Raw genomic sequence first — 25042 nt, 5'->3', positions numbered from 1 at the left:
CGCCCACCGCTTACAGATCCGTAGAGAGGAGTCGTGTATTACCTTGCTTGGTATTGGTGAATCCAATTCTCAAGTAAAGAATAAAATACACACTGTGGTGAAGTCGCGCATAAATGGTAGTGAGTTCTCCTTTGATTTTTGGATCCTGAAATCAATTTCAGGTTATCATCCTGACCAGTCAGTTAATGTAACTGATTGGAAAATCCCAGAGAACCTACCACTGGCAGACCCCTATTTCTACAAGCCACAAAGAATAGACATGCTGATTGGAGCTGAATCATTCTTTGAGTTATTAGCTGTTGGTCAAATCAAGCAACTTCCTGACTATCCAACTCTTCAGAAGACCCTTCTTGGCTGGGTTGTTTCGGGAAAATATGTTTCCAAAAGTTCTGCCCCCCAAACGGCAAACAGTTTGAGTTGCAGTGAAGAGCTGTTAGTTTCCATTGATAGGACCTTGCAAAAATTCTGGTCACTGGAAGAAATGCCATCTCCAAAGAAAATTATTTCGCCTGAGCACACGTTATGTGAAAATCACTTTCGGAAGACGACTCAGGTATTGCCATCAGGTCGGTTTGAAGTAAGGCTGCCGTTTAAATCAGATCCAAATTGTTTTGGCAACTCCTTTGAGGTTGCTAAACGGCGGTTTTTGTCGCTCGAAAGAAGATTGTCTCGTGACCCTGAGTTGAAGAAAATGTACATGGCATTCATGGAAGAGTACCTCTCCTTAGATCATATGTCACCGACTGACAATACGGTTCCTTCTACTCCACACTACGTAATTCCACATCAGTGTGTCCTTCGGCCCCAAAGTACGTCCACCAAGCTTCGCGTCGTGTTCGATGCGTCGTCGAAGACGTCCTCTCAGGTGGCCTTGAATGAGATTCTGATGGTCGGACCGACCATTCAAGAGGAATTATACTCAACACTGCTCCGCTTCCGTCTGCACAGGTTCGCCCTGACTGCCGATGTGAAAAAGATGTATCGCCAAGTGATGGTGAATGAAGCGGATAGGCAGTTTCAGATGATAGTGTGGAGAAGAGACCCATCTGAGTCCTTGAGATTATACAAGCTTAACACCGTGACTTATGGGACAGGACCAGCCCCTTTTTTGGCTATCCGGTGTTTAAAAAGGTTGAGTGAGTCTGTGAAGCTATCATTCCCTAAAGCTGCTGACGTTATTGGGTCCGACTTTTACGTTGATGACATGTTGACTGGTGCTGCATGCGTAGAGGAGCTAAGGTCAATTAAGTCCGAAGTATCTCAGGTTCTTCAGACCGCAGGGTTTGAGTTAGCGAAGTGGTTTTCGAACTCACCTGAAATCACCGCATCTGAGAGCACAGCAAAACCCATAACGATCTCGGATTCAGAATCGACTAAGGCGTTAGGAATCTCATGGTTGCCTAAGGAAGATGCCTTTCAGTTTAAAATTGACAATGAAGTCATGGGTCTCCTAGCGACTAAACAGAACATACTGTCGGTGACATCGAAGCTGTTCGACCCCCTTGGATTGTTAAGTCCTATCGTCATAAAGGGCAAGATCCTATTGCAGGAACTTTGGCTTAACAAACTAGATTGGGATGAGTCGATTCCGATGCATTTGGAAACAGCATGGAATATGTTGAAAAATACACTGTCTCAATTGGAAGAGATATCCATACCTCGGTTTGTGTATTCCGATCCGATGTCACCGATCCAAATACATGCCTTCGCTGACGCCTCCATGAGAGCTTATGGAGCGTGCGTCTATGTCCGTAGCAGAACTGCAGAAGGTTTAAAAATATCATTGTTGACTTCAAAGTCCAAAGTAGCGCCGCTCAAGACCAAAACGCTCCCACGGCTTGAGTTATGTGCCGCTCACCTTCTCGCGGATCTCTGTCACAGAATCAAGCCCCTATTAAAGGTCCCTATCGAACGAGCTGTTTATTGGTCAGACTCTGAAGTTACTCTTCACTGGATTCGGTCGCATCCATCTTCATTGTCGACGTTCGTTTCGAATAGGGTGGCTGAGATTCAGCAGTGGTCAGATGAAGCTACGTGGCGGCATGTCCCTACAAAACAGAACCCTGCAGATATTGTGTCAAGAGGTTGTGACGTCAAAGAAATCGTCCAGTCAATCTGGTTTGAAGGACCATCATTTTTGAAGGATGAAGAAGAGACCTGGCCAAAAAACCCTCATTTCGAGCCTACAGAAGATGTCGAGCTGGAGAAGAGGAAGAACGCGGTCGGGCTGACCGCTGCGGTAGAAATTTCGGATTTGGTAGATGTCATCGAGGGATTCTCGTCACACCTCAAGCTGCTTAGAGTGTTTTGTTATATGTTCCGCTTTATAAACAAATGTAAGAACCCGAGCATAACGTTTGAAAAAACGGTTTCACCGACCGAGTATGATGAAGCCTTTCGCAAAATTGCTGAAGTTATCCAACATCACGAGTATCGTGAGGAAATCGAGAAAGTTCGGAAAGGATCTAGAGTTGGTCCTAGTCTTCAGCGGTTGAACCCTTTCATCCATGAAGACACTGGTACTTGGTGAACTTTTTCGTTGTTGAGAGTAGGGGGGCGACTAGCTAAAGCTCCTATATCATACGATGCCAAGTTTCCGTTGCTTTTGACGAAGCGTTCGCAATTCGTGCGGAGCTATGTTCGTCATCTGCACCATATCAATTTTCATATCAATTATCATTTTCGATCGTGTATCCGCTGCTTTAAATGCAAGCCTCGACTGCTGACGCAACTGATGGGAAATTTACCCGCAGACCGGCTCCGTGCTCTCCGCCCATTTTCAATTTGCGGCGTTGATTTTTGTGGTCCCGTCTCGACGACATTGAAAATTCGAGGAAGGCCCCCATACAAGTCCTATATCGCGCTTTTTGTTTGTTTTGCGTCCAAAGCGGTTCACTTAGAACTTGTATCCGACTTGACCACTGACTCTTTTTTATTGGCTTTCCAAAGGTTCGTTGGGCGCCGAGGATATCCCCAGATCGTCCATTGCGACAACGGGACAAATTTCGTCGGAGCGAGCCGCCACCTCAGCGCTCTGCAGAAGGCGCTCGAGGACGGGGCGGACGCAGTTCGCGAATTCGCGTCAAGAAAAGGATGCGAATTTGCGTTCATACCGCCTCGAGCGCCGCACATGGGAGGACTCTGGGAGGCAGGTGTCAAGTCTGCGAAGAGCCTACTCCTACGGGCGGTAGGCAGCGCGCTATTGACCGCCGAAGAGCTCGCCACAGTCCTCGTCGGGATCGAGGCCGTCCTGAACTCCAGGCCGCTGGGAGCCCTCAGCCAGGACCCCAGCGACGGCGAGGCACTCACGCCCGGGCACCTGCTGACAGGCGGGTCGCTCATCGCCCCCCCAGCACTGCGGACTCCGGACCAGGAGGGTCTCAGCTGCTTGCGGCGATGGCAACTTGCCTCGTCAGTCAGGCAAGCGTTCTGGCGGCGATGGTCCAAGGAATATGTCCTGGGACTTCAAATTCGGGGCAAGTGGCACCAACGGAAACCCGACGTCAAGGAGGGAGACCTCGTCCTCGTGGCCGAGGACAACATGCCTCCACAGGAGTGGCTCCTCGGGAGAGTGATCGCCACGCACGCCGGGGAGGACGGCATGGTCAGGGTCGTCGACCTTAGGAGGAGCGATGGGGGCATTTTTCGGCGGGCCATCCACAAGTTGGCGCCGCTACCAATGTGTTGAAGCCGCTCAGGCCTTCAACGGGGCCGGTGTTTCGTAATGTCGTCGTCGTAGTCAATGTTTAATGTTGAGATTATTTTGAATTGTTTGAAGTCTAGTGTAAGTAGGTTAGGGCAAGGCGGGAGCGCAATAAAAGCTCGCTCTTTCGCTCAAGGCGAATTCGCCCCGCTTTGCCACCGTAGGTCAGCTAGGCTTAGAACGAAATGTATGAAGTTTTAGAATATAATCGTTGAAATTGAATTCGATCGAGCGCACCTAAATTATTTCGTCCCCGCTTTTAATAAATCTTTACGCCACCCAAGTATTTCGGTTTTGTGTTATTAGAAAAACTATTCTAAATTTTCACTGTATACGACATGAAAGGATACAAAAGGACGAAGTGCAACCATATATTAACTACTCGAGGCGAAATTATATTTACTTCTTGTGTTAGTTTTTAAGACTAGTTACCTGGTACGAAATTTTTTTAGTTGCATTTAGGTAACAGGCATAGGCATCTCGTAGTTGACCGCAGCTCTCATAAAGAATTCCTAAATTTGTCCAAGCTTCCTTGTGGTCTTTATCTAATTGCACGGCACATATGTAAGCTTGCAGTGCATCCGTCGGTTGATTTTGTTGTTGATATAAAACGCTATAGATGTTATCCAGTTAAATTGTTGATAAAACTAGAAATTATCATAATTTTACCCAATCGAGCACCATGTATCCGCATTTCCTTCACTTTTTTCTACAGAATTTCGATATGCAAGGAAGGCATCATGGACCTTATTTATTCCAGCGTAGCATCTGCCCAACAAATATAAAGACTGGCCGCTTTTTGGATCAGCATCAATCGACTTTTGAATAAAAGTCAATGCGCTTGATTCACGTTCTTTTTTTTCGCCTAGGCATTCTACGCAGTGGTACATCCATCCTGCAAATATAAAATCAAAATATTTTATCGCCAACGCACTATGGGTAAAAAGACCGTTTTTGGTGCATAAACTCTAGTTTTTAAGATATTGACTTGAAATTTTTTTCGTGTATTATATGAAGTTAAATAAAATTTTTGTTTTTGTTTTTTTTTTTTAATTGACTACCCAGTGGGTAAACATAAATTTTTAATTAAATAATTGTCAAAAATTTTAATTTCCATAAAACTTGGTAACACATGCTTATACAATGATTAAAAAAAAATTAAATTACTTCAGCTATATACATATTTATGATCCATTGTAAAATTTTTAAAGCGCTGAAAAAAAATGTTACATTTTTGTAAAACCTACAAAATTTAAGCTTATAATATTTCTTTCTTCATTTATTTTAGTTTTAAATTTCGTCTGGTATCTCTTCCTCTAAATCTTATTCTATTCTTCACGTGCATCATCTTCGCACAAATTTTGTGAGGTACCTCCGTCTTTGTGGCCAACACTTAAGGATATGATTGGCGAATCCAAAAGATCGACAACCTCTGCTGGTAGGCTCATCCTGTTGGTTGCAATGCAAAGACTCGAGATAGTAATGGATCAGACGAATCCATTGCTCTGTGAAAAACATCTGCCATATTGTCAACCCGGCTACATTTTCTGGCATGATATTTTCTGTCAGCCTTGAAAAGTTTGTGTCTTGCTTCTGATGCACTTTCTGCCAAGGAGCCAACAGGAACAATTGATTTTTCAATGATTATGTATCCATGTACTATAATTTTGTGTACTGTTGGAGACATGGTGTACCAAAAGTAGTTAGCCGTATACATAGTGAAAGTTTCAAGATAGAATATTTTGAATTTCTCTGAATTTATAGGGTAATGACAATTTATGGCAATCAGAATTACGTGTAAGCGATGAATCAAATTTTGATATATTCCTAATATAGAGGACAATAGTTTTGGGTTGGAGAATGCCCGCCTCGCCGTATTCCCATCATTAGTATTGCCACTGCCGTTTTGTATCGACTTGTCTACATGAAGCCCCATATCTTTCCAAAACGCTGTTTGAATTTTTGTTTTACATGCCGCCAATTCGAATTTGTCATTTCCCTTGACATGCCACATTTTTAGCTAAATTCTGTAAGATAATTTGAGTAAGAATTCAAAAAAGCGAATGCACGCATGAAGGGAACTTAATCTATATTGAGCCGTATATGGCTTCATCTCAAACGTTTTGGAATAAAAATCAGTTATATTAAAAAGCTGTGTGGGCTTTGCCCCACACATTGGACACAACTGACAGGATTTCGATCCTGTTAATATATTTAACACCTTCCCGTCGATAAGTGTGGGATGCCCATAGAATTTTACAAAAATATTGTTTGATTTATTAGTATGCACGAATATGTTCAGGTTTTTAATCTGATTGTCCAAGGTTTCCTTTTCTTCTAATATAAGAGACGTTGATTCTTTAACATACGCAATTTTTAGAGGACGACAGAATCGTGTGGACTGAGGCGATTTATTCAACCAAATGACCATTTTTTTTTTATCTATCATTATTGGAATCATTGAGGTCACAAAAAGAGAGTCATCTAAAGATGGAGACTCGTTTATGATAAATTTTTGTTTGTATAAACTGTGACCAGTAGACCCATCGAAACCGTAGCTAAAAATAAGTATACACTGAGTAACGTCTGACAGTATTTCACAGACTTCCTCTTGCATTAATAATATTCTAAAAGCGGTATGGTTTAACAAGTTTTGCAAGGAAACTTTGGCTTCATTTTCGGTCCATGCTATTCCAGCAGGTCTACATTTTAGTTTCTCTTCAGCTATTTTTGAACAAGGGGGGTAAATATCGCAGCCGTGTTGCTTACTTAGTTGTTTTACATTTATGTATTGCTGCTTAGTCAAACCATTTTCCATAAAAAAAAGCAAATGCCTTCTAAGAAGTTATTGGACTTGGAGAAACCGATTTAGTCGTAGAAGTTTTTTTTTATTTCATTTTCATTTGATTTTCTTGCTGAAATGCTAGCAGCGTGTGGTAACAAAGGAGTTGAATTATATTTTTCTACCGCAAGTTCAGATGCTAACTTAATTTTTAGTCGTTTACCAGCAGCTTCATATGTCAATTTCGGACGATCCCCTTTCTGTGGGGATTTAATTTCTATCATAAAGCTCTATTTTCATATTACCGGCTAGCCAGATGGCGTGTTTTTGTTTAAATCGCTTTATGTTTCGGCAGCATCTTGCCAAATGTTTATTGATGTAATAAATCAACTTTAAAATTTTATTTAATATTATCTGCTTCATTGCGTTATCTAAGCGATCGCCATTCATATTTCCGAATATGTAACTCTTAAGGGCTTCTCGCGAGCGGTTGTTGCTTTCCCAAACTTCGAGAAGAGCCCCGTGGCCAGCAAAAATGGTTAGTTGTATGATAACAAGGACACTTGTGTCGTTAACTTCTCGTTCTTACTCTTTTGCAAGTCTGTGCTAAGTGATAAGTTATACTCTACAAAACACAAATACAATTGTTAGTTCAAATCTATAGAGATATACATATAAAACAGTTCAACGTTGGACAACAAGACACATTAATGAAAACATATAAATTAATTTACATTAATAAATACCTTCGCAAGGTATTTTTTTTTAGTATTTTTAGTATTATGAAATTTATTTTGTGCACAACAAAACAATTGCGGAAAGTTTGCAAATTTTCGCGCCAATTTACCAACACTAAAAAACCGCTGAAACAGCTGACTTTGAACCCACCAAACAATTTTGGAAGGCGGTTTTTTGCAAATGAAGATATATAGATTCGATTAATATGGGTCATTCCTAAAAATTAATTTAAAATATAAATAGGTCTATGGGTTTTTTGCCCATAGTGAAACGGTCAGCTTTGATTCAGTTTACCGTGGGGCGAAGAGGATTTAATGATTTGATCCACAGCCAAGGGTTGGAGAGAGAACTGATTTACCTGGTCTAAATAAATATTGGGACACTCACTTATCAGTTTTTTTTTTTTTTCAAAATAAAAAAATTGGTAGCATTAGTAACGACCCAAAAATTTATCTGAATTTACTTGCATATTAAGAAAGTAACGGCAGGTTAAAAGTTTATATTATATATGAATTCGGGAACTTTTTTCTTACTATTGTTGTGAAATGTGTATTCTTTCCTAGTAAGAAATTTTTATTGGTGCACCATCAAGAAAGTTGTGGTAATTGACTGTTTATTACAGTTTTTCGTAAAAACAAAAAATTGAGGTATTTGATTATTCTAGTTGTGTACAAGTAAATAAATAAATAAATTTTAATTTAATACAGTGGAACACGTAAAGACAATAAATATGGCGAATGGAGTAAAGTTCTCGGAGAATTTGCATAATAGCCAGTATTTTAGTGTCTGAACAAACAAAACGACATACAGCTGTGAAAAAAATAATAGAACCACCACCACAAGCAATTTTTAAATAATTGCCAAACTCACATTTTAAGCTTTAAGGAAACTTTAAGCACATTTTTATAAATGGGAGACTCTAACATACCTGGGAATACAAAAATAATCATATTTTTTTTTTTTTTTGTAACGTTTTTAAGTTGTTTAAGGAACTTTATTGAAATTCTTTTATGAAACTAGGAAAAAAAAATAGCACCACTTTTAAAAAATGGATTAAAAATTAAAAAAAAACGAGAGGAACGTCAGTCGTTCGCGCGAACTTTTTTTTTTTTTAAAAATTTTTTTTTTGCACACCAGAGATACCCCGCGCGGGGGGGTAGCGTGGGGAGGGCGGGGGAAGCAACTGAAAATTAATTTCTTCATTCTGGCTATGCGACGTTTGGGGGCGCCCGGGGGGGGGGGGGGGGGGGGGGGGGGGGGGGATAAGCAATATGTAACGAATTCATTTGTTAACCATTTTGAACAATTAACACTAAATCTATATTAATTTATGTCCTTTATTGGCAATAACAGCTTCGCAGCGTCTTGGCATGGAATCACCAAAGTCCTGGAATCGTTTTAGGGGAATTTTGGACCAGGACTCTTTAATTTCTTCCCAAAGTGATCCGATAGTGGTTGGCTTGGAAGCAGCAACTGCCTTCTTGAGGTCAGGCGACTGAGCACAGAGTTACTGTTCACAGAGTTTGCCCTGAACCATTCCTTTGCTTTCTTGCTGGTGTTTGGAGTCATTGTCCTGTTGAAAGACCCATACGAGCGGCACTTCATATTGTGCAAAGGGTAGCATTACTGTCTCCATGATATTCACGTACACGTGCTGATCCATGATGGTTTTTATCCAATGTATTGGAGAAGCAGGCCCATACCATTACACTACACCCACCCTCTATGCTTAATAGTTTTTGTGGTGTACTGGGGTTTGTATTCAGTATTCTTTGGACGTCTAAAGTATGATCAAGCTCCCTTTCCACCAAACATAACCACTTTGGACTCATCTGACCATATAATTTCTTTTTGGGATTTTTGGGATGTCCAATTCGCATGATCCCTGGCAAACTGCATGCGCTTAGTTATATGTGTCGCGTTTAAAAATGGTAACTTTCTTGGACTGCAGGCTTTAAGGTTATGTTGCCTAATATATGTGCAAACTGTTTGGTCCGTCGCATTTATCATTTATCAGTCTTTTGACATTAAGAGGGGTCATAGATCGTTTTCGCCCGAGTGTTTCAGTCTTTTCTTCATAGTTTAAGGCGTTTTAAATTATTTTATTGGAGGATCCTACCAATCGACCAACTTCTCTGTAAGTTTTTCCATCCAATATCAATTTTTTGATGCAGCGCTTGCCACGTCCCATTTTAATTATTATTTTCAACTTTTATGATAGAAACAATGAGTTCTTAGTCAAAAATAATGAGCACATGCATTCTGCAAAGGCGATTCTGCGAAATACAGGGGATTCACAAGAAAAAGGGCTAATGGTGCTATTTTATTTCGCTATTTTTTGCGGCTATTTTTTTTTTAATTGTCAAACAAAATATATAGACACAAATTTGAAGAGCGGTAGTACTGTTTTTGTTGGAATACCAAGCAATTAAACAATTAAACTTTTAAAAAATCGCCATTGTAATGGAATTTTTTTTTTCAACAACATTTATTGTAGTGGCTATTATTTTTTTCGCAACTGTATAAAGAATTGGGCTGTAAAATACAGCGACTAGTTCATGGGATATAAAGTCTAAGCTGTCTCTTAAGATCAGTTCCCGTCGTATTAAGCAAATATTTAGTTCCGATAGTAACATTAAATAAGAATAAATGGTACGCAAACCAATGCTTCCACCAAGGCATAAAACAGTTCGTCTGCTATTTGCAGAAGATGTAGATCAGAGGCCGGCAGCGTCGTATGCACTGTGCATAGGTAAAAATTTCGGGCAGCGTAGTCGGCACACGTACAGCGTAAAGCTTCGTGTGGTTTCGTTATTCTGCCCGGCTGACGGCTTCATATTCTGCTCGCCTGCCTCAGCAGCAGAGAAGCATTCGTGTGCTCTATGCACAATTGCTGGGCTTCCGCAGCGACATAGGAAAAAGTAACGTATATGCCTTCGTGTTCGTTGTCTTCGCACACAAACAAACCAAAAAAAATGTGTGAGTTGTGTGTAGATCCCTGATGTAGATGCAAATGTAGCCTTAAGCCTAGTTCCGAAAACCTTCTCGCAAACAAAATCAGGGTTGATGTGTTTTACTGATCGTAAGGAAAATAAGGAAAGAAATATAGTTTTAAATAGTATTTGTTTGTTTATTTGATGCTTATACGAGATTTGTTCAATAAACTAATTTCTCCTCTTTCCCTTACGATAATGCTCAGAATGCTCGTGGCATGAGCAGTAAGCTTAACAAGCTATATACTGACAGTGCATCTTTCGAGACTGATGTAATCGCTTTTTCCGAAACCTAGCTCAACTCCTCTATTTATGACTCCGAGATTCTCATTGAAAAATTTAACATATATTTGTATGATCGTCCATCTCGTGGTGGCGGTGTCCTGATTGCTGTTCGTTCGGACATAGCTTCCCAAATTTTTCCCGTCGAAGGGCATTATAAGGCCTGTCTCCAGGACCGCGGAAAATTGCGGCAAGGAATTTGCTAGTTATTCCGTGAGGGTGTGGAACATAGCTTAAACAGGGTTGATGAATCAGCTGTGTTTCGTAATCAGTGCCAACTGTAAAATTCTGCTAAAATTAAAGAAGGAAAAAAATGCACTCTGATGATAAAGTGATTGTTTTGGTGGCGGCATATATTGTTGCAAAATAAAAAAGAATAATTTTCATCTCTCTTTTTGGTTTTGCGGACAGTTTTTGCCTACATCTTGCACCATTCACTTCACGAAGAATTGTAAAGTATATATTCCTGAGCTGGGTATCAGCTGTTCTCACAGTCCACACACGGTCCCGATAGGCAACTATCGATATAAATCTGTGGATTCCGCTCGTGTTGCTGGATACACACTCCAGGAATACATAAACGAAACATTCCTGTCACAGTTTTTTTTATATGGAGTTTGACAGGAATTTTTCGATCTCGCAGTTCTGGATACTATGCTATACCATTGAAATTATTGTTGTTAAGCTTTGCTGGCCCTCTTCGAATCTCTTTATATCCTGCTCTTACATTCCGCCTTCCTCCGAATTCTCCACTTACACTACTGGTCAAAATAATAAGTACACGCTCATGAGCTTTCTTTCAGGTCTCGTAAAACTTTTTTAAAAAACAGAATGAAAAAATTCACTTAACTTTAAGATTACTAACCTACAGTAGAATATAAAAAAAACTTAACATACGCAATTTTCGCTTCAAATGAAGGGTTTCTGATCAATTTTATTTAAAAAACATAAACAAGGGGCGGTCAAAATAATAAGTACAGCAATTCTACAAAGTTAAAAACTCAAAGAATATCAACATTTTTTCACTTTTTTCTTATTATTAGTAATCCTACGATATTATCTGAAATAACCACCCTTATTTTCTTTAGCTTTGGCGATTATTTTTGGCATACCAGCAATAATTTTGCGCCAAGTCTCTACTGGAATCTCATACCAAGTTTTTGCGACAAATTCTCAAAATTCTTCGGAGTTTCGAAATGTATTTGTGCCAACGCGACGTTTTAAGTCTCCCCATAGATTGAATATTGGGTTTTAGTCAGAAGATTGACTTGGCTAATTCAAAACGTTTACCTTGCCCTCCGTAAACCAAGCCTTGACCAGCCTTGCGGTGTGTTTTTAGTCGTTGTCCTGTTGAAAGACCCACCTCAAGGACATGTTTTCCTTAGCATATGGTTGCATAATGTCAGTCAATAGGATCATTTTTACGATGTATTGGTTCAACGCCATGCAAAAAAAAAAACAGCCCGAGACCATAAGGCAACCGGCTCGGTGGTTAAACATTTTTTTTTGTACTGGACGTCGAATTATTTGCCTTTGGGGCGTCGTACACATCTCCTGTAGTCATTACCAAAAATATTTGGTTTTGTTTAGTCGCTCTAAAATATATTATTTCATTTTTCAGACCCATCTGGCTCAGAGCTTGCAAAATTTGTTTCGTCAAATTTTTGCCTCATCTCCAAATTTTTTTCTCGGAGTAAGGAACCTTTTCGGGCTATACGTTCTGATAAGTCTAAATATTGACGCCTACGAGGAACGGTCTGAGATGATATTTCATTGCCAATTTGAGCGGAAATGGCTTTGAAGGACATGAACGCATAATTTTTTGCAAGACTGGCGATGCGCGTGTTCGTTGCTTGTGAAGATTTCTTCTTCCTTCTTCGATTTTCAGTGGGAAATCTTAAATTTAAGGCATTCTGATCCAAAAAGACCGAGCGTCAAAGACTTTTCGCAGTTTCCCGAAGACTTTTCCCTTATTTTGTTAAGATTCAAGACAATCATCACTTCTTCAGCAGAACAATGCTTTTTCGGCCCATATAGTGAAATTTTTTTAACTCTCATGTACTTTAATATGAAAGAAGTCAATAAAAACCAACAATCCTTTGACCAAATCTCAATTAAATCCTTAAAAATTCATAAATACCTCGAGTGTACTTATTATTTTGACCACATTAAATATGCACAGCCAGCACAAATTTAAGCTTAGAATTAAATTAAGGGTGCTCACAACTTTCATTTTTGATTTAAATATTTGGCAAAACTGTAATCTTTAAGAATATAAACAATTGGCAGTCATAAATTCAAAAACATTCGAGATATTTCATAAAAACTCAGCACGATGCCTCTGTACTTATTATTTTGACCAGTAGTGTATATGCTTCACGTTTCCCATCTTCAGTCTGTTTCGTCCCAACTTAATGACTCTGATCGTCTTATAGTCCTTGGAGATTTTAACCTACCACCTAATATCTCATGGTCTCCTTCAGTGGACTATAACCTGATGTTCCCATATATTCAGCATGATTTTGTTGATTCATTGTCGGATACATCGTTGGGTCAGGTTAATGCTATTTGCAATAACTTGGGTAGGCTTCTTGATCTCGTGTTTTCTTCCGACATATCGAATACCATGGTCTGTAGAGGGTCTCCTCTATCTATCTCAGAAAACCCTCTCCCGCACTTGAAATTTCCGTGCAGTTGCCCTTCTCTGATCCCATCAAGTCTCCCGTTAAGCCACCGTCAATTTTTTGCTTCAGGAAAGCAGATTTTGAAATTGAGCCGGCTACAAATGCATTTTATTGTTCCTTGTTCAATGTCTTTAATACCTATGTACCTTTAATTTCACATTCGCGTCATGTTAGTGGCCCTATTTGGTTCACCACGCGTTTGATAAACCTTCGGAATATTAAATCTCGCTTGTATAAAAGGTTCAAAAGAACTGACTTTTTTTTTCTTGTGATTACGTAATCATGGTGGGGGGGTTCCTTGAATAATTACTTTTGATTATCAGGGGGGGGGGGTCAAAAATCATCGAAAACGTGATTACGTAATATATGGACAGCCCCTTAGTGGTAAATCGTTGTAGAACTTAACATTTCCTTTAGTGTGCTATTAATAGCATACCCGACACTTGCATGGAATAGATATTTTGACATCCGTCCCCTTCCGCCTTCAATCTTTTTTTATTTATGAAACCAGTCTTTTTTGAATCTTCTGTGTGAAAACAAATTGCAACTACGTGCAACACGTTAATTTATTTGATTTTATAGGACAAATGTCAGTTTCGAAAAACGCGCTTTTTGCGATATGGCGCATGGAAACTGAGTAAGAAAGAAAAGCTAAAGCGAGTTGGATCCATGTTTTCACTCACTTAACTAATAATTGATAAAAACGAACTCAAAGAAAATGATTGTTAGCGAATAAAAAAAAAATTAAGTAATTTTGCTTCTGAGTGAAGTGTACCGCAGAAATTTAAAATACTTAAAACAACAAAGCAAATTTTTTATTTTTGATCTATACCTTTTTTGTATTAATATAAAGTGTTTTTATAAACAAAATATTTTGAAACACAAAAAATTTATTTTTAAAAGTTTTTAAGCTAAAAAATAAAATTTATTTAAATACTCCGCTGGTTTATATTCTAAAATAAAAAAATATTTTTAAAAATATTACTCATTTATTTTTTGAGAAATTAATTATTGCCTGCCAGATTGGCAGAATCGACCACTGTGCACCGTCTGGATAGAGTCATATATTATTCCCATTCATAAAAAGGGGTATAAATCGGATGTTTCTAATTACCGTGGGATCTCCAATTTATCTGCCATTCACAAACTCTTCGAAAAAATAATTACTTCCCAGCTCCAACACTTTTGTTATTCCTTATTCTCTAATTGCAGCATGAAATTGTAAAACGTCGGTCATTTTTTCTAACCTCCTGCAATTTTCCACTTTCGTGCATGAGGATTTCGCTAAGCAGTCTCAAACTGACGTAGTCTATACTGACTTTAGTAAAGCCTTTGATTCAGTAAATCATAATCTGCTTATCCATAAATTATCTCTCCTAGGGTTTCCGACTAAACTTCTTTTGCATACCTTTGTAATCGATCTCAGCGTGTCTGTTTTAATAACAAGGTAGCCATCTTGGCCCTCTGTTGTTTAATTTGTTCATCAATGATCTTCCCCAAATCTTAACTCATTGCCGGACGATGTAAAGTTATGTTTGTGAATTTTAATTTGGTTACTTGACAAAATGCGCCCTGAGGAAATAGATAGTGTAATATCAGCCGAAATTTCAGATCCTCTTACTGATCAGTACCTTTAGCTCAATCTCATCGAAAACTTATGGGATAATGCCAAATACATTGTAGCAACTTCAAATCCGTCAACCAGAGCAAAGTTTTAGCAAGTTTTCAGAGGATTATTGACCCAAATCCTATTGAAGCTTTGTCAGGACCTTATTGACCCATGCCAGGTCGGTGTAAGGCCGTAATGAAATGATGATAATGATTTTAATGATGAATGATTGTCCACCATTATCAATATTTCTTCTATATATTGGATATACATCGACATATGTGACATTTGTACATTCTCCATCTTTCATGCAAGGTGATAAGCGATTCGGATCACCGCATGGGCCATGAATCTTGTTTTTGGTAACTATATTGAGCAGTAGTTGATAGGTAGACGGATCTGAAATTTCCGCGGAAATTACACTGCCTATTTCCAAAGGGAGTATTTTGTCGACTAAGCAAATGTGCATGAGGTAATTCTCGTTTTTTGTCATTCAACCGAATATATTCAGCCTTTTGTTTGACTGAATGTGTGTATGGGTGGGTGGTGTGTTTTGGGTGTTTTTTGCTACCTCCGCATCGCGATGGTGATATCTGTGATTCGAGGCCCAGTGGTTGCGAAATATCGCCAAGAAGTGGGTGACCGAGAATTTCGTACTGTTTTTTTCGCTGATCGACAGTTCTTAATTTTAGTAATTGCGTGCGTTGGCCTGACACACCGCTATTTGTGGAGAACCGTGGCTAGAGCCATGGTTCGTTAGCTCTGTTGATATCAGTTAGATTATTGTCTCCCGCCAGCGTGGATGCGCTGACCCTCCGCCGTTTGTGACGAGCCATGGCTAGAACCATGGTTCGTTACAACTCTTTTTTGAGTTCGGGTATAAAAATATTTTTCGTGATTAAATTTTGGCCCCGCCTATATGAAAATCTTAGTATTCGGCTCCCTCATGACTTTTACGAGAGAGCGGCCGAGCTGAGATAGACTTTTGAGCGATCGCTTTTGAACAAAATTTTAAGAAAGACTAGTGCGAGCAAATTAAAAAAAATTGAATTTTTTTTTTTTTTAGATTGTCTCCTCGCCACTTGAATACGGCAAATGTATACCATAAATTAAGTACCCTGGACTTAATTTCAATTTTATATTACATTTTATTGCCCGAATTGCACCTAAAGGACCTAAAAACAGAAGTAAAACTAAGAAAATCGAACGAGAGTCGAATCTATTTTAAGACGACGTATAGTTTTGTTTTCATTAATAAAAGTGGTAATAATAAAAATATCCATATATGTCTGTGCATTATAAGCAGAACCTCTGAGACTCGACAACCTCGGCGATATAACGGCTGTAGTCTGTCGTGTGGTCTTGTACAGCAGTGATTGTGGAGTAACATAATTTAGAGACATGCAACGTCTTGGAAATTGTCTAGTCTTTGATTGCAGAATCCGGCTGCGATCTAATCATTATTAAAATTTCTAGTTTTTGCAACGTAACTTACCAAGTTGTCTATAAACATCTGCCTTTAGCTTCAATGATATATTTTTTTCATTAAGTAGAAATTCATAGGCTTTCTTTGCGGCTTTATGCTTATTTTGAACTTCATAAAGATGAGCAATTTGAAATTTGACTGAAAATAAAACAAATAAATACCAATTAATTTTTATTTTTCAATAATATCAACATGGAAATGTACATACATACTAGAGCTCTGCATGAATGGGTCACCGAATCCATTCGGAGGGATTCTGAAATTGCTTCGTCCGATCCGATTGAATCAGCGATTCATCTTTCGAATCTGTCGCACAAAACGCGACTCTCCTTATACCCGTACTCAGTCAGTGCACTAACCATACAGTATATAGATGTGCTAGTTCATACAACGAAAGGGGCGCAGCTGAGTGTTCTGTCCCGGCTCCCAGGCGCTTCGGCTCTGTGAGGCTGAGACATTCGGGTCGGGAGCCAGGGCATTCGGGTCGGGAGCTGGGCCGTGCGGCATGTATGACTCATGTCGGGAAGCGAAAGCAAGCTGAGCATTGCAAATGTATGAGTGTAAACAGACACGACAAAATTTGTATCAATTCTTATTTTCCGAAACCGTTTTGAGTTTCGTTTCCAGGTTACGTAAATGTGTGTGTGACTTGTATTCACACATACTGTGCTTGTGTGTGGGCTCTACAATTTTTGGCCGCTTGAATTGGTTTTTCGTTTTGTTTTGAGGGCTGATGTGATGTAGCGACCTGTGCTGACCTGCCGCAATATAACTGAGGAATGGGCAGAGTAGGCGGGGTGGGAAATAAATACAATATATAAAAATAAAGGATGTTATCTCTGCTCATATCTCCTAAACTAATATTATCTTGAAAATTAGATTCGCTAAAGCTCTGGAAAATGTTCTACTAGATGTGTACATTTATTTAATTCAAAGCGTTCAAAAAATATTTTTTTCGTTTTGTTTTGAAAAGCTGATGTTGCGAAGGGCGCGCGCGGTATTTGTTCCATTCTCTTTTAGGTTAGCCTTTGCCTCTGCTTTCGGCTTCCTCAATGCCTCGACACGCGTCGAGTCGAGCGACAGAATACGCCAACAAAATATGAAGTCTGACGACGGGAATAGGTCCAGGGCCGGAATAGCAGTTGCCCAGGGCCCCCCTAGGGCTAACAGACAAATTTGTTGAAAAAACAAAACTCCAAATAATGAATAAAAAATATAATAGCCACTGAGGGCCCCAGATTGATGGTTGCCCAGGGCCCGATTGAGGGTTGATCCGGCCCTAAATAGGTCGAGTGTGGTTTTAAAGTTGTTATTTGTTTGCATTGTGTGTATTTCGGTGGAGACTCAGCCAAAAAGAGGTTGCAAAATTAAAAAATATTTTATGAACGCTTTGAATAAAATAAATGTACACATCTAGTAGAACCTTTTTCAGAGCATTAGCGAATCTAATTTTCAAGATAATTTTAGTTTAGGAGATATGAGCAGAGATAACATCCTTTATTTTTATATATTGTATTTATTTCCCACCCCCACCCAATCTGCCCATTCCTCAGTTATATTGTGGCAGGTCAAGCACAGGTCGCTACATCACATCAGCCCTCAAAACAAAACGAAAAACCAATTCAAGCGTCCAAAAATTGAAGAGCCCACACACAAGCACAGTATGTGTGAATACATGGCACACACACATTTACGTAACCTGAAAACGAAACTCAGAACGGTTTCGGAAAATAAGAATTGATATAAAATTTTGTCGTGTCTGTTTACACACATACATTTGCAATGCTCAGCTTGCTTTCGCTTCCCGACATGAGTTATACATGCCGCACGGCCCAGCTCCCGACCCGAATGCCCTGGCTCCCGACCCGAATGCCCTGGCTCCCGACCCGAATGTCTCAGCCTCACAGAGCCGAAGCGCCTGGGAGCCGGGACAGAACACTCAGCTGCGCCCCTTTCGTTGTATGAACTGGCAAATTTATATACTGTATGGTTAGTGGTCAGTGTCTACATTTTTGAGCTTATGATTTATGAAAAATTTTAAAACATTTTACATTTTTTTGTTACATCTGTTATTTACATCTACAATGTATATTATACATCTAAAATGCAGGTTGTACATGTATCATTTAGATTCTACATCTCCGCTAGAGGGCGCTCGCGCACTGGGCAAGGCCGAGTGTGCGAGCGAGAAAGAGAATGAGTAGCAACAGACAACCTTGCTGTAGGAGGCGGGGGAAGCAACTGAAAATTAACTTCTTCATTCTGGCTATAATTATGATCCCATCTGATTCATATTCTGTACGATGGTCATTCTCTACGAAACTGCGATTTGGTTTTATCGTATCTTTAAAAATGTGCCTGCCACAGATTTTCGTTCTTTGTGGTGGCGGAAGGAGGCGGGACGAAATTTTGAAATACACTTGTAGCAGTGTGATATCACATGAATCTGGAAACAATATTTGGTTGCTCTAGCTCGTATAGTCTCTTAGATCTAGGCGCTCATCGAGACGGATAGACAGACGGATAGACGAACGGACAGACGGACATGGCTATATCGACTCGGCTGTTCAAGAATATATATACTTTATGGGGTCGGAAACGTTTCCTTCTCTGCGTTGCACACATCCACTTTTATCACAAATACAATATACCCCGAGTACGGGTATAAAAATGTGTATTCTGATTTAATAAGATAATTTTTTGCGCCAATTAAAGGCAAAATATTCGTTACAATTTGTTCAGTGCAAAAGAAGGCTGAATGTGCATAGTCGAAGTCACAAAATCCGAAGTATGATTTGAGTCAATTCAGATACATGCGAATGAAACTTGCTGATATTAATCCGCAGTGCTCGGATTCGGTTTTTAGTGATTTGGGGTGATTCGAATCCCACTGAAGGAACGATTCGTAATGATCAAATGCATTCAAGGGGAATGAGTATACTGTGATTTAATGAATGCAGGGTTCTAAAACGTATTTAAATTAAAAGACTTAATTTTTAAAAAAGTAAAGAGAGACGTTTTTAGATTTTTGAACTCTCTTTTTTTTTTTTTAAAATGAAAATACTTCATATAAGCATTGTTTAAATTTCCTCTTGTCATAAATTGTATAAATATGTATCCCTTACCATGAAGTTCAGAAAAAGTCGATGGATACGTATAAAGCAGCGCCAATTGCAAATGTTTTAAGGCAATGTGATATTCACCGCAATGCTTCAGCATGAAACCCAATCGTAAATGAACATCATTGGCACATGTAAAATTCGGGTTTAAGTATAAAAGCTCCTGAAATGATTTAATTGCCCTAAAAAAAGAAGAAAATAATTGTTTTAATCTTTTTAAAAAATAGCCGCACTTTGAAATTACATGTATTTGTGACTTTTAAAGTCGCTGGATTGAGCTTATTTTCAAGCGATTCGTCTTATTTTTATACTTTTTGTTGTAGCTTAATCAATTTCAAAGAAAAGTGCATACCACGAGTCTGGAAACAAAATATCGTTGCTCTGGGTCTTATACTCTCTGAGAACTAGGCGCTCATCAAGACGGACGGAGAACTCATGGTAATGAAGGAGCGTTTTATTTAAAAAAAAAAAGTGTCTAACGATCGGTTTTAAAATCATGTTGAGTGGTGCCACAACGTTGTGCAAATGATATTTTGGCTCGAACTATTCAACGTTGGCTAAAGGAGGTGGCTTTAATTGATAGAACACAAAAGTCACTTCAAAATTTTCAGATTAAAAAAATAGCTTAAATTCGCGTACATCAAGCAAAAGAGAGAACTTTTTTACTTTGATGAGAAAAAAAAATAAGTTGGAGGACTGGATTAGTATATTTCATCCTCTTAGAACATGCAAAATATACCCCCAAATTCCATTTAAAAAACCCGATTTGGAGACTTTGCTTCTTCATAATTTAAGCTCCGCATCTGAAGCGTTGGTATTTAAAAAAAATGTATCTGTTCAAAGGAGTTTTGTACGACTTTTCACAGGATTTCTGATTTGTTTCGATAGAATATATTCTTGATCCTAAAGTTTAATTTTAAACCATTTTTAATGTTTTTCATTTTTTTCTGATAAACTTGTGATGTGGCTCTGAGGGGGCCCAGTTGAGGCCGCCAGATGGGTCGTAGGTTGCTGATAGCGAGCGGCCTACCTCGGTAGGTAGGTTAGCTGTGAATAAGCGGGCATATCAAAAAAAGCTGAACTCAGTTGTCTCTGCGGGAGAGTACCGAATATAAGCGATCCCGGACATACAGCAGGTTTTCGCAAAGAAGCAATTAGTAGGATGAGTCCCTATACACTACCTACTAGAGCTGAAAAAATTCACTGGAAAAACTAATACTGAAAGATCTTGCTAAATCTGAAACAAATTTTCTACCAGAAAATCAAGTGGAGTGAGAGAGAAAAAAACCTAACTTTTCAGATCTGACACAGTAAAAATTACGTTCAGTCCGTTTAGTGCGATCGATTCGATGTTATGGAAAAGCTGAATCGCTGATTCTAATAAATCGGATGAAGCAAATACCTAGTCTCTCAGAATCGATTCGGTTGCTCGTTTAAACAGGGTTAAGGGTTTAAAGCAGAGGCCGGCAGCGTCGTATGCACTGTGCATAGGAAAAAATTTCGGGCAGCGCAGTCGGCACACGTACAGCGCACAGACTTCGAGTGGTTTCGTTAATCTGCCTGATGACGTAGCGGCTGAGAAAATTCTGCTCTGCTGACGTCGCGGCAGAGAAACATGCTTCGGGCTATGCACAAACGGCTCCATATTCTGTTCGCTTGCCTCAGCGGCAGAGAAGCATTCGTGTGCCCTATGCACAATTCTTCGGCTTTTGCAGCGGCAGAGAAATAAGTAACGTATTTGACTTCGTGTATGTTGTTTTCGCACACAAACGCATCAAAAAAAATGTGTGAGTCTGTGTGCCGACCCCTGGTTTAAAGACTCCTGCCCAAAATCATACGACACCCCGAAAACAACAAAATAAAATACATAATACAACAAAATCAAGTATGCTGAATGGAAGCTTAATGAATTCTGCTTTAAATCTGATTTTATTATCTCTTATTGCATCTCGCATTTTCAAGTATGGGTAAAAAAAGCAAAAAGTTAGATTTTTGCATCAAAGCTATACGACACATTTTAATTATTGCGACTGGAGAGAAATATTTAGTTTCAATTAATTTTTTGTATATTTCTGTTAACAATTTAATGAATTTTGAATAAAATGCCGCGCGGACTTTTGTTATCAGACGAGGAAAAGGGGCGAATAAAAGCCTACAACGATGCTGGCTTTAATGTTAGCGAAATATCACGGAAAATTGGTTGAACACGTTGTGTTATCACCAGCTTTTTGAACAATCCGGATGAATATGGTGTGAGGCATAGCTCTGGAAGAAAACCCAAGTTGTCTGACCGCGATAAACGTCGCATAATACTTAAAGCTAGCAATTCGTTTGCTTCGTTCTCCACACTTGTCGCAAGTTGTAGTAAGCCTGTGTCACGGATGACTGTTTGGCGGACGCTGAAATCATCAGAGTGCATTCTCAGAGGAGTCTTAAAAAGGCTCCATTCTTAAAGCCGCGCCACAAAACAGCACGACTTCTTTTGCGGAAAAAACTTGGAGAGAAACTCGGCATCAGTCTGAAATTTTAACTTTATTTTTTTTATACAGCTTTGTTCAATATATTTCATTTAGATAACACTACTCGACAAAATCGAACTTTTTTTTTCCTCCAGGATCCAAACCGACTTTTTCTGATAGATATGGGGATTTAAAATTTTTTAAAGAATTATGGTTTTTTTTCTATGGCAGAACTTTTTTTTGAAGAATTTTTGAAGTCTGGTATTTTTTTTTTAAGCTTTTTTCAGAAGTAGCGCTTGTTTTTTTCACATAGCTCTAGTATCTTACGTCTGGTTGTAAAGAACTTTGCTATTTTGAAAAGATAATTAAAACAGCTAGAAGTTAAGCCCAAACACTTTGTGATTACAGCTTACCGTCTGGGAAATATAAAGCATTGAAATGCAAAAATGATGATTTTTGTGCGGTATTTTTTACGAAATTTTGACTTTAAAAACTCTGGAAAAGTCGAAAGCTCGCAACCTTCCAAAAGGTATTTTTTGTTCATTTTTTCCATATTTTAGGTTTAGTTAACGAATTTTAGCTCCAAAGTCTCTCCATAGATTTTAATGAGCGATACCTTGAACGACGCCAAATTAATGCACCTATACACAAAAAAATAGAGGACACAGGATATAATTTTTTTTCGACTTTTTCTGAGTTTTTAAAGTCCAAATTTCGTAAAAAATACCGCACAAAAATCATCATTTTTGCATTTCAATGCTTTATTTTTCCCAGACGGTAAGCTGCAATCACAAAGTGTTTGGGCTTAACTTCTCTAGCTGTTTCAATTATCTTTTCAAAATAGCAAAGTTCTTTACAACCAGACTTAAGATACTAGAGTTATATGAAAAAAACAAGCGCTACCTCTGAAAAAAGCTTAAAAAAAAGAAAAAAATACCAGTTTTCTAAAATTCTTAAAAAAAAGTTCTGCCATAGAAAAAAAAAAAATATCATCAAACCATTTCTAAGCCCCAAATCTTTAAGAAAAAGTTCGTTTTGTTCCTTGAGGAAAAATCGAGTTGACCAGTGTAATTTTTTCTGATGAAAAAAAATGTTATCTTGATGGCCCTAATGGAGAGATTTGCGTAAGGACCACTTATGTTTTCCAAACGCAATTTTGGAGGCGAATCCGCAATGGTTTGGGGAGCTTTTAATGACTCTGGAACGCTTGATCTGTGCTTCAGAAGCTTCAGAAGGATGAACAGTGGAAAATCCACAAAAGTATTGGAGGATCGTCTTCTGCCATTTTAGGAAAAAAACATGGAAAGAAATCTTGTTAAGATAATGTATCTAATCACATGAGCAGAGCAACAAATTTGAGAATGTCGAAAGCCTCAAAAGCGAAATTTTGGCTCAATGGTCTCTTTTAGACAAAAATGTACTTTAAAATTTAGTGAATTCAATGCCTAAGAGACTTTTCGGGGTAGAAAAGTCTAAAGATGGCTCTATTAATTATTATTTATTGTTTATATACCATTATAAGAATGAAATATTAGCTAAATCCAACAAATTGTCGTATAATTTTGGGCAGGAGTGTACCACATACCCACATCCCAACCACCAACCTCATATTACAGACTACCGGACTAAGGTGTCCATCGTCCCGTGTCGAGAATCAGCTAAAAACTAGCCCGGTCGTGGACAGAGTGCTCCCGGACTTGGCAGGTTAACCCCTTTTCTACGAATCATCAGAACAGAATCAAAGCTATGACCAAATTTGGATATAAAAACATTTTGACTGACATTATGCAACCATATGCTGAGGAAAACATGCCCTTGAGGTATCCTGCTAGTTTGTTATTAAATATCTCTTATGTTTTTGAAATCATGGCTGCCAACTGTTTATATTTTGAAAGGTTAAAGTGTTGCAAAGCATTTAAATTCAAAATGAATGTGGGGAACCCCACCTATTCAATTATAAGCTCAAATTTGTGCTGGAAAAAGTATAATAATAATGGAATAATAAGTACAGTTGTGAAATCTATAATTTTTTAAGGATTTTATCAGGATTTGGACAAAGGTTTGTGGTTTTTTATTGACTCCTCACATATTTAAGTACATATGTACATATTTAAAAAAAATTCTTAAGATGGGCCGAAAAAGGCATTGTACTGAAGAAGAAAAGAAGATTGCCATAAATCTTCAAAAAGAAGGAAAAAGTCTTCGGGATATTGCCAAAAGTCTTGGACGATCGGTTTGTTTTGTTCAGAATGCTAACTGAAAATCGAGGACGGAAGAAAAAATCTTCACAAATAACAGACAGCCGCATCGTATGTCTTGCGAAAAAGGATGCGTTCATGTCTTACAATGCCATTTCCGTTGAATTTGGAAATGTAATATAATCTCGGACAGTTCGTCGCAGACTACAATATGCAGAATTACCAGGACGTATAGCCCGAAAAGTTCCCTTACTCCGAGGAAACATCGCCTAACTGATACTATGACCAAATTTGGATATAAAAACATTTTGACTAACATTATGCAACCAGCTTCGTTCGTTCTCTTTCGTGGTGATCAGACGTGTTTTTGTTTTGCGCTCCGCATTTTCCTTTTATTTTACTTAAACAGCCGGTGTTTTTATTTTTTTTAATCTTTAAATTAACTCTTCTACTAACTTAAATTAAAATCAATCTTTACCGCGGGTGCACAACACAACTTATTTGATTTGACCACTCGGTATAGGCTCCGCTGCACTTGGGCAGCTGCAGCTGCGGCAAACGCGAACGATTGGACATATACACGATGGATTGCGATTCACTGGGATCTATCTGTTGCCGACGAAATTTAAATTTAAACCATAACAGCCACGTAGGCGCATACGGCAACGCTACCATTCATAAGCACCACCATTCGGCAACTCTAAAACAGAGACAATTGAGGATAAACCAGCGAAGCAAGAACACAAAGTTTTTTAAAGCTCTCTCTTATTATTATTATTAAACTCACATAATAAATTGGAATGCTATATAAATTTGTTTACCCTTTTTTGCTTCGAAATATTCAACGCCAGTGCCTCAACACTATCCGAAAAGTGGAACAATGCGTGGGCTTTGAGTGCTTGCCCAACTCACGCTGCAGAAGGGTTTTCACTTTTAGTAAGGCAGTACCGAACTGCCCAGGCAAGCCACTAGTAATAGCTTGAAAATCC

At 38.7% G+C, this 25042-nt stretch overlaps 1 protein-coding gene across 6 annotated transcripts in view; it reads right to left on the bottom strand.

Moving 5' to 3' along the window:
- The window catches only part of LOC111074796 (lysine-specific demethylase 6A), a 165999-nt gene that overhangs the window by 88006 nt on the left and 52951 nt on the right, over positions 1-25042 (bottom strand). For 5 of the 6 annotated variants that reach the window (XM_022367740.2, XM_041596042.1, XM_041596049.1 and 2 more), the window contains 4 exons: positions 19403-19578; positions 16287-16415; positions 4373-4598; positions 4136-4316 (listed from right to left, as the gene is read on the bottom strand). In XM_022367740.2, coding sequence (XP_022223432.2) covers positions 4136-4316; positions 4373-4598; positions 16287-16415; positions 19403-19578 — 712 coding nt within the window. The remainder of the gene's footprint in view (positions 1-4135; positions 4317-4372; positions 4599-16286; positions 16416-19402; positions 19579-25042) is intronic. The other variant, XM_041596050.1, reaches the window with a different exon arrangement.

The sequence above is a fragment of the Drosophila obscura genome, unplaced genomic scaffold, assembly GCF_018151105.1.
Source record: "Drosophila obscura isolate BZ-5 IFL unplaced genomic scaffold, ASM1815110v1 contig_139, whole genome shotgun sequence".
NCBI lineage: Eukaryota > Metazoa > Arthropoda > Insecta > Diptera > Drosophilidae > Drosophila > Drosophila obscura.
This window is presented reverse-complemented; position numbering and strand designations above follow the sequence as displayed.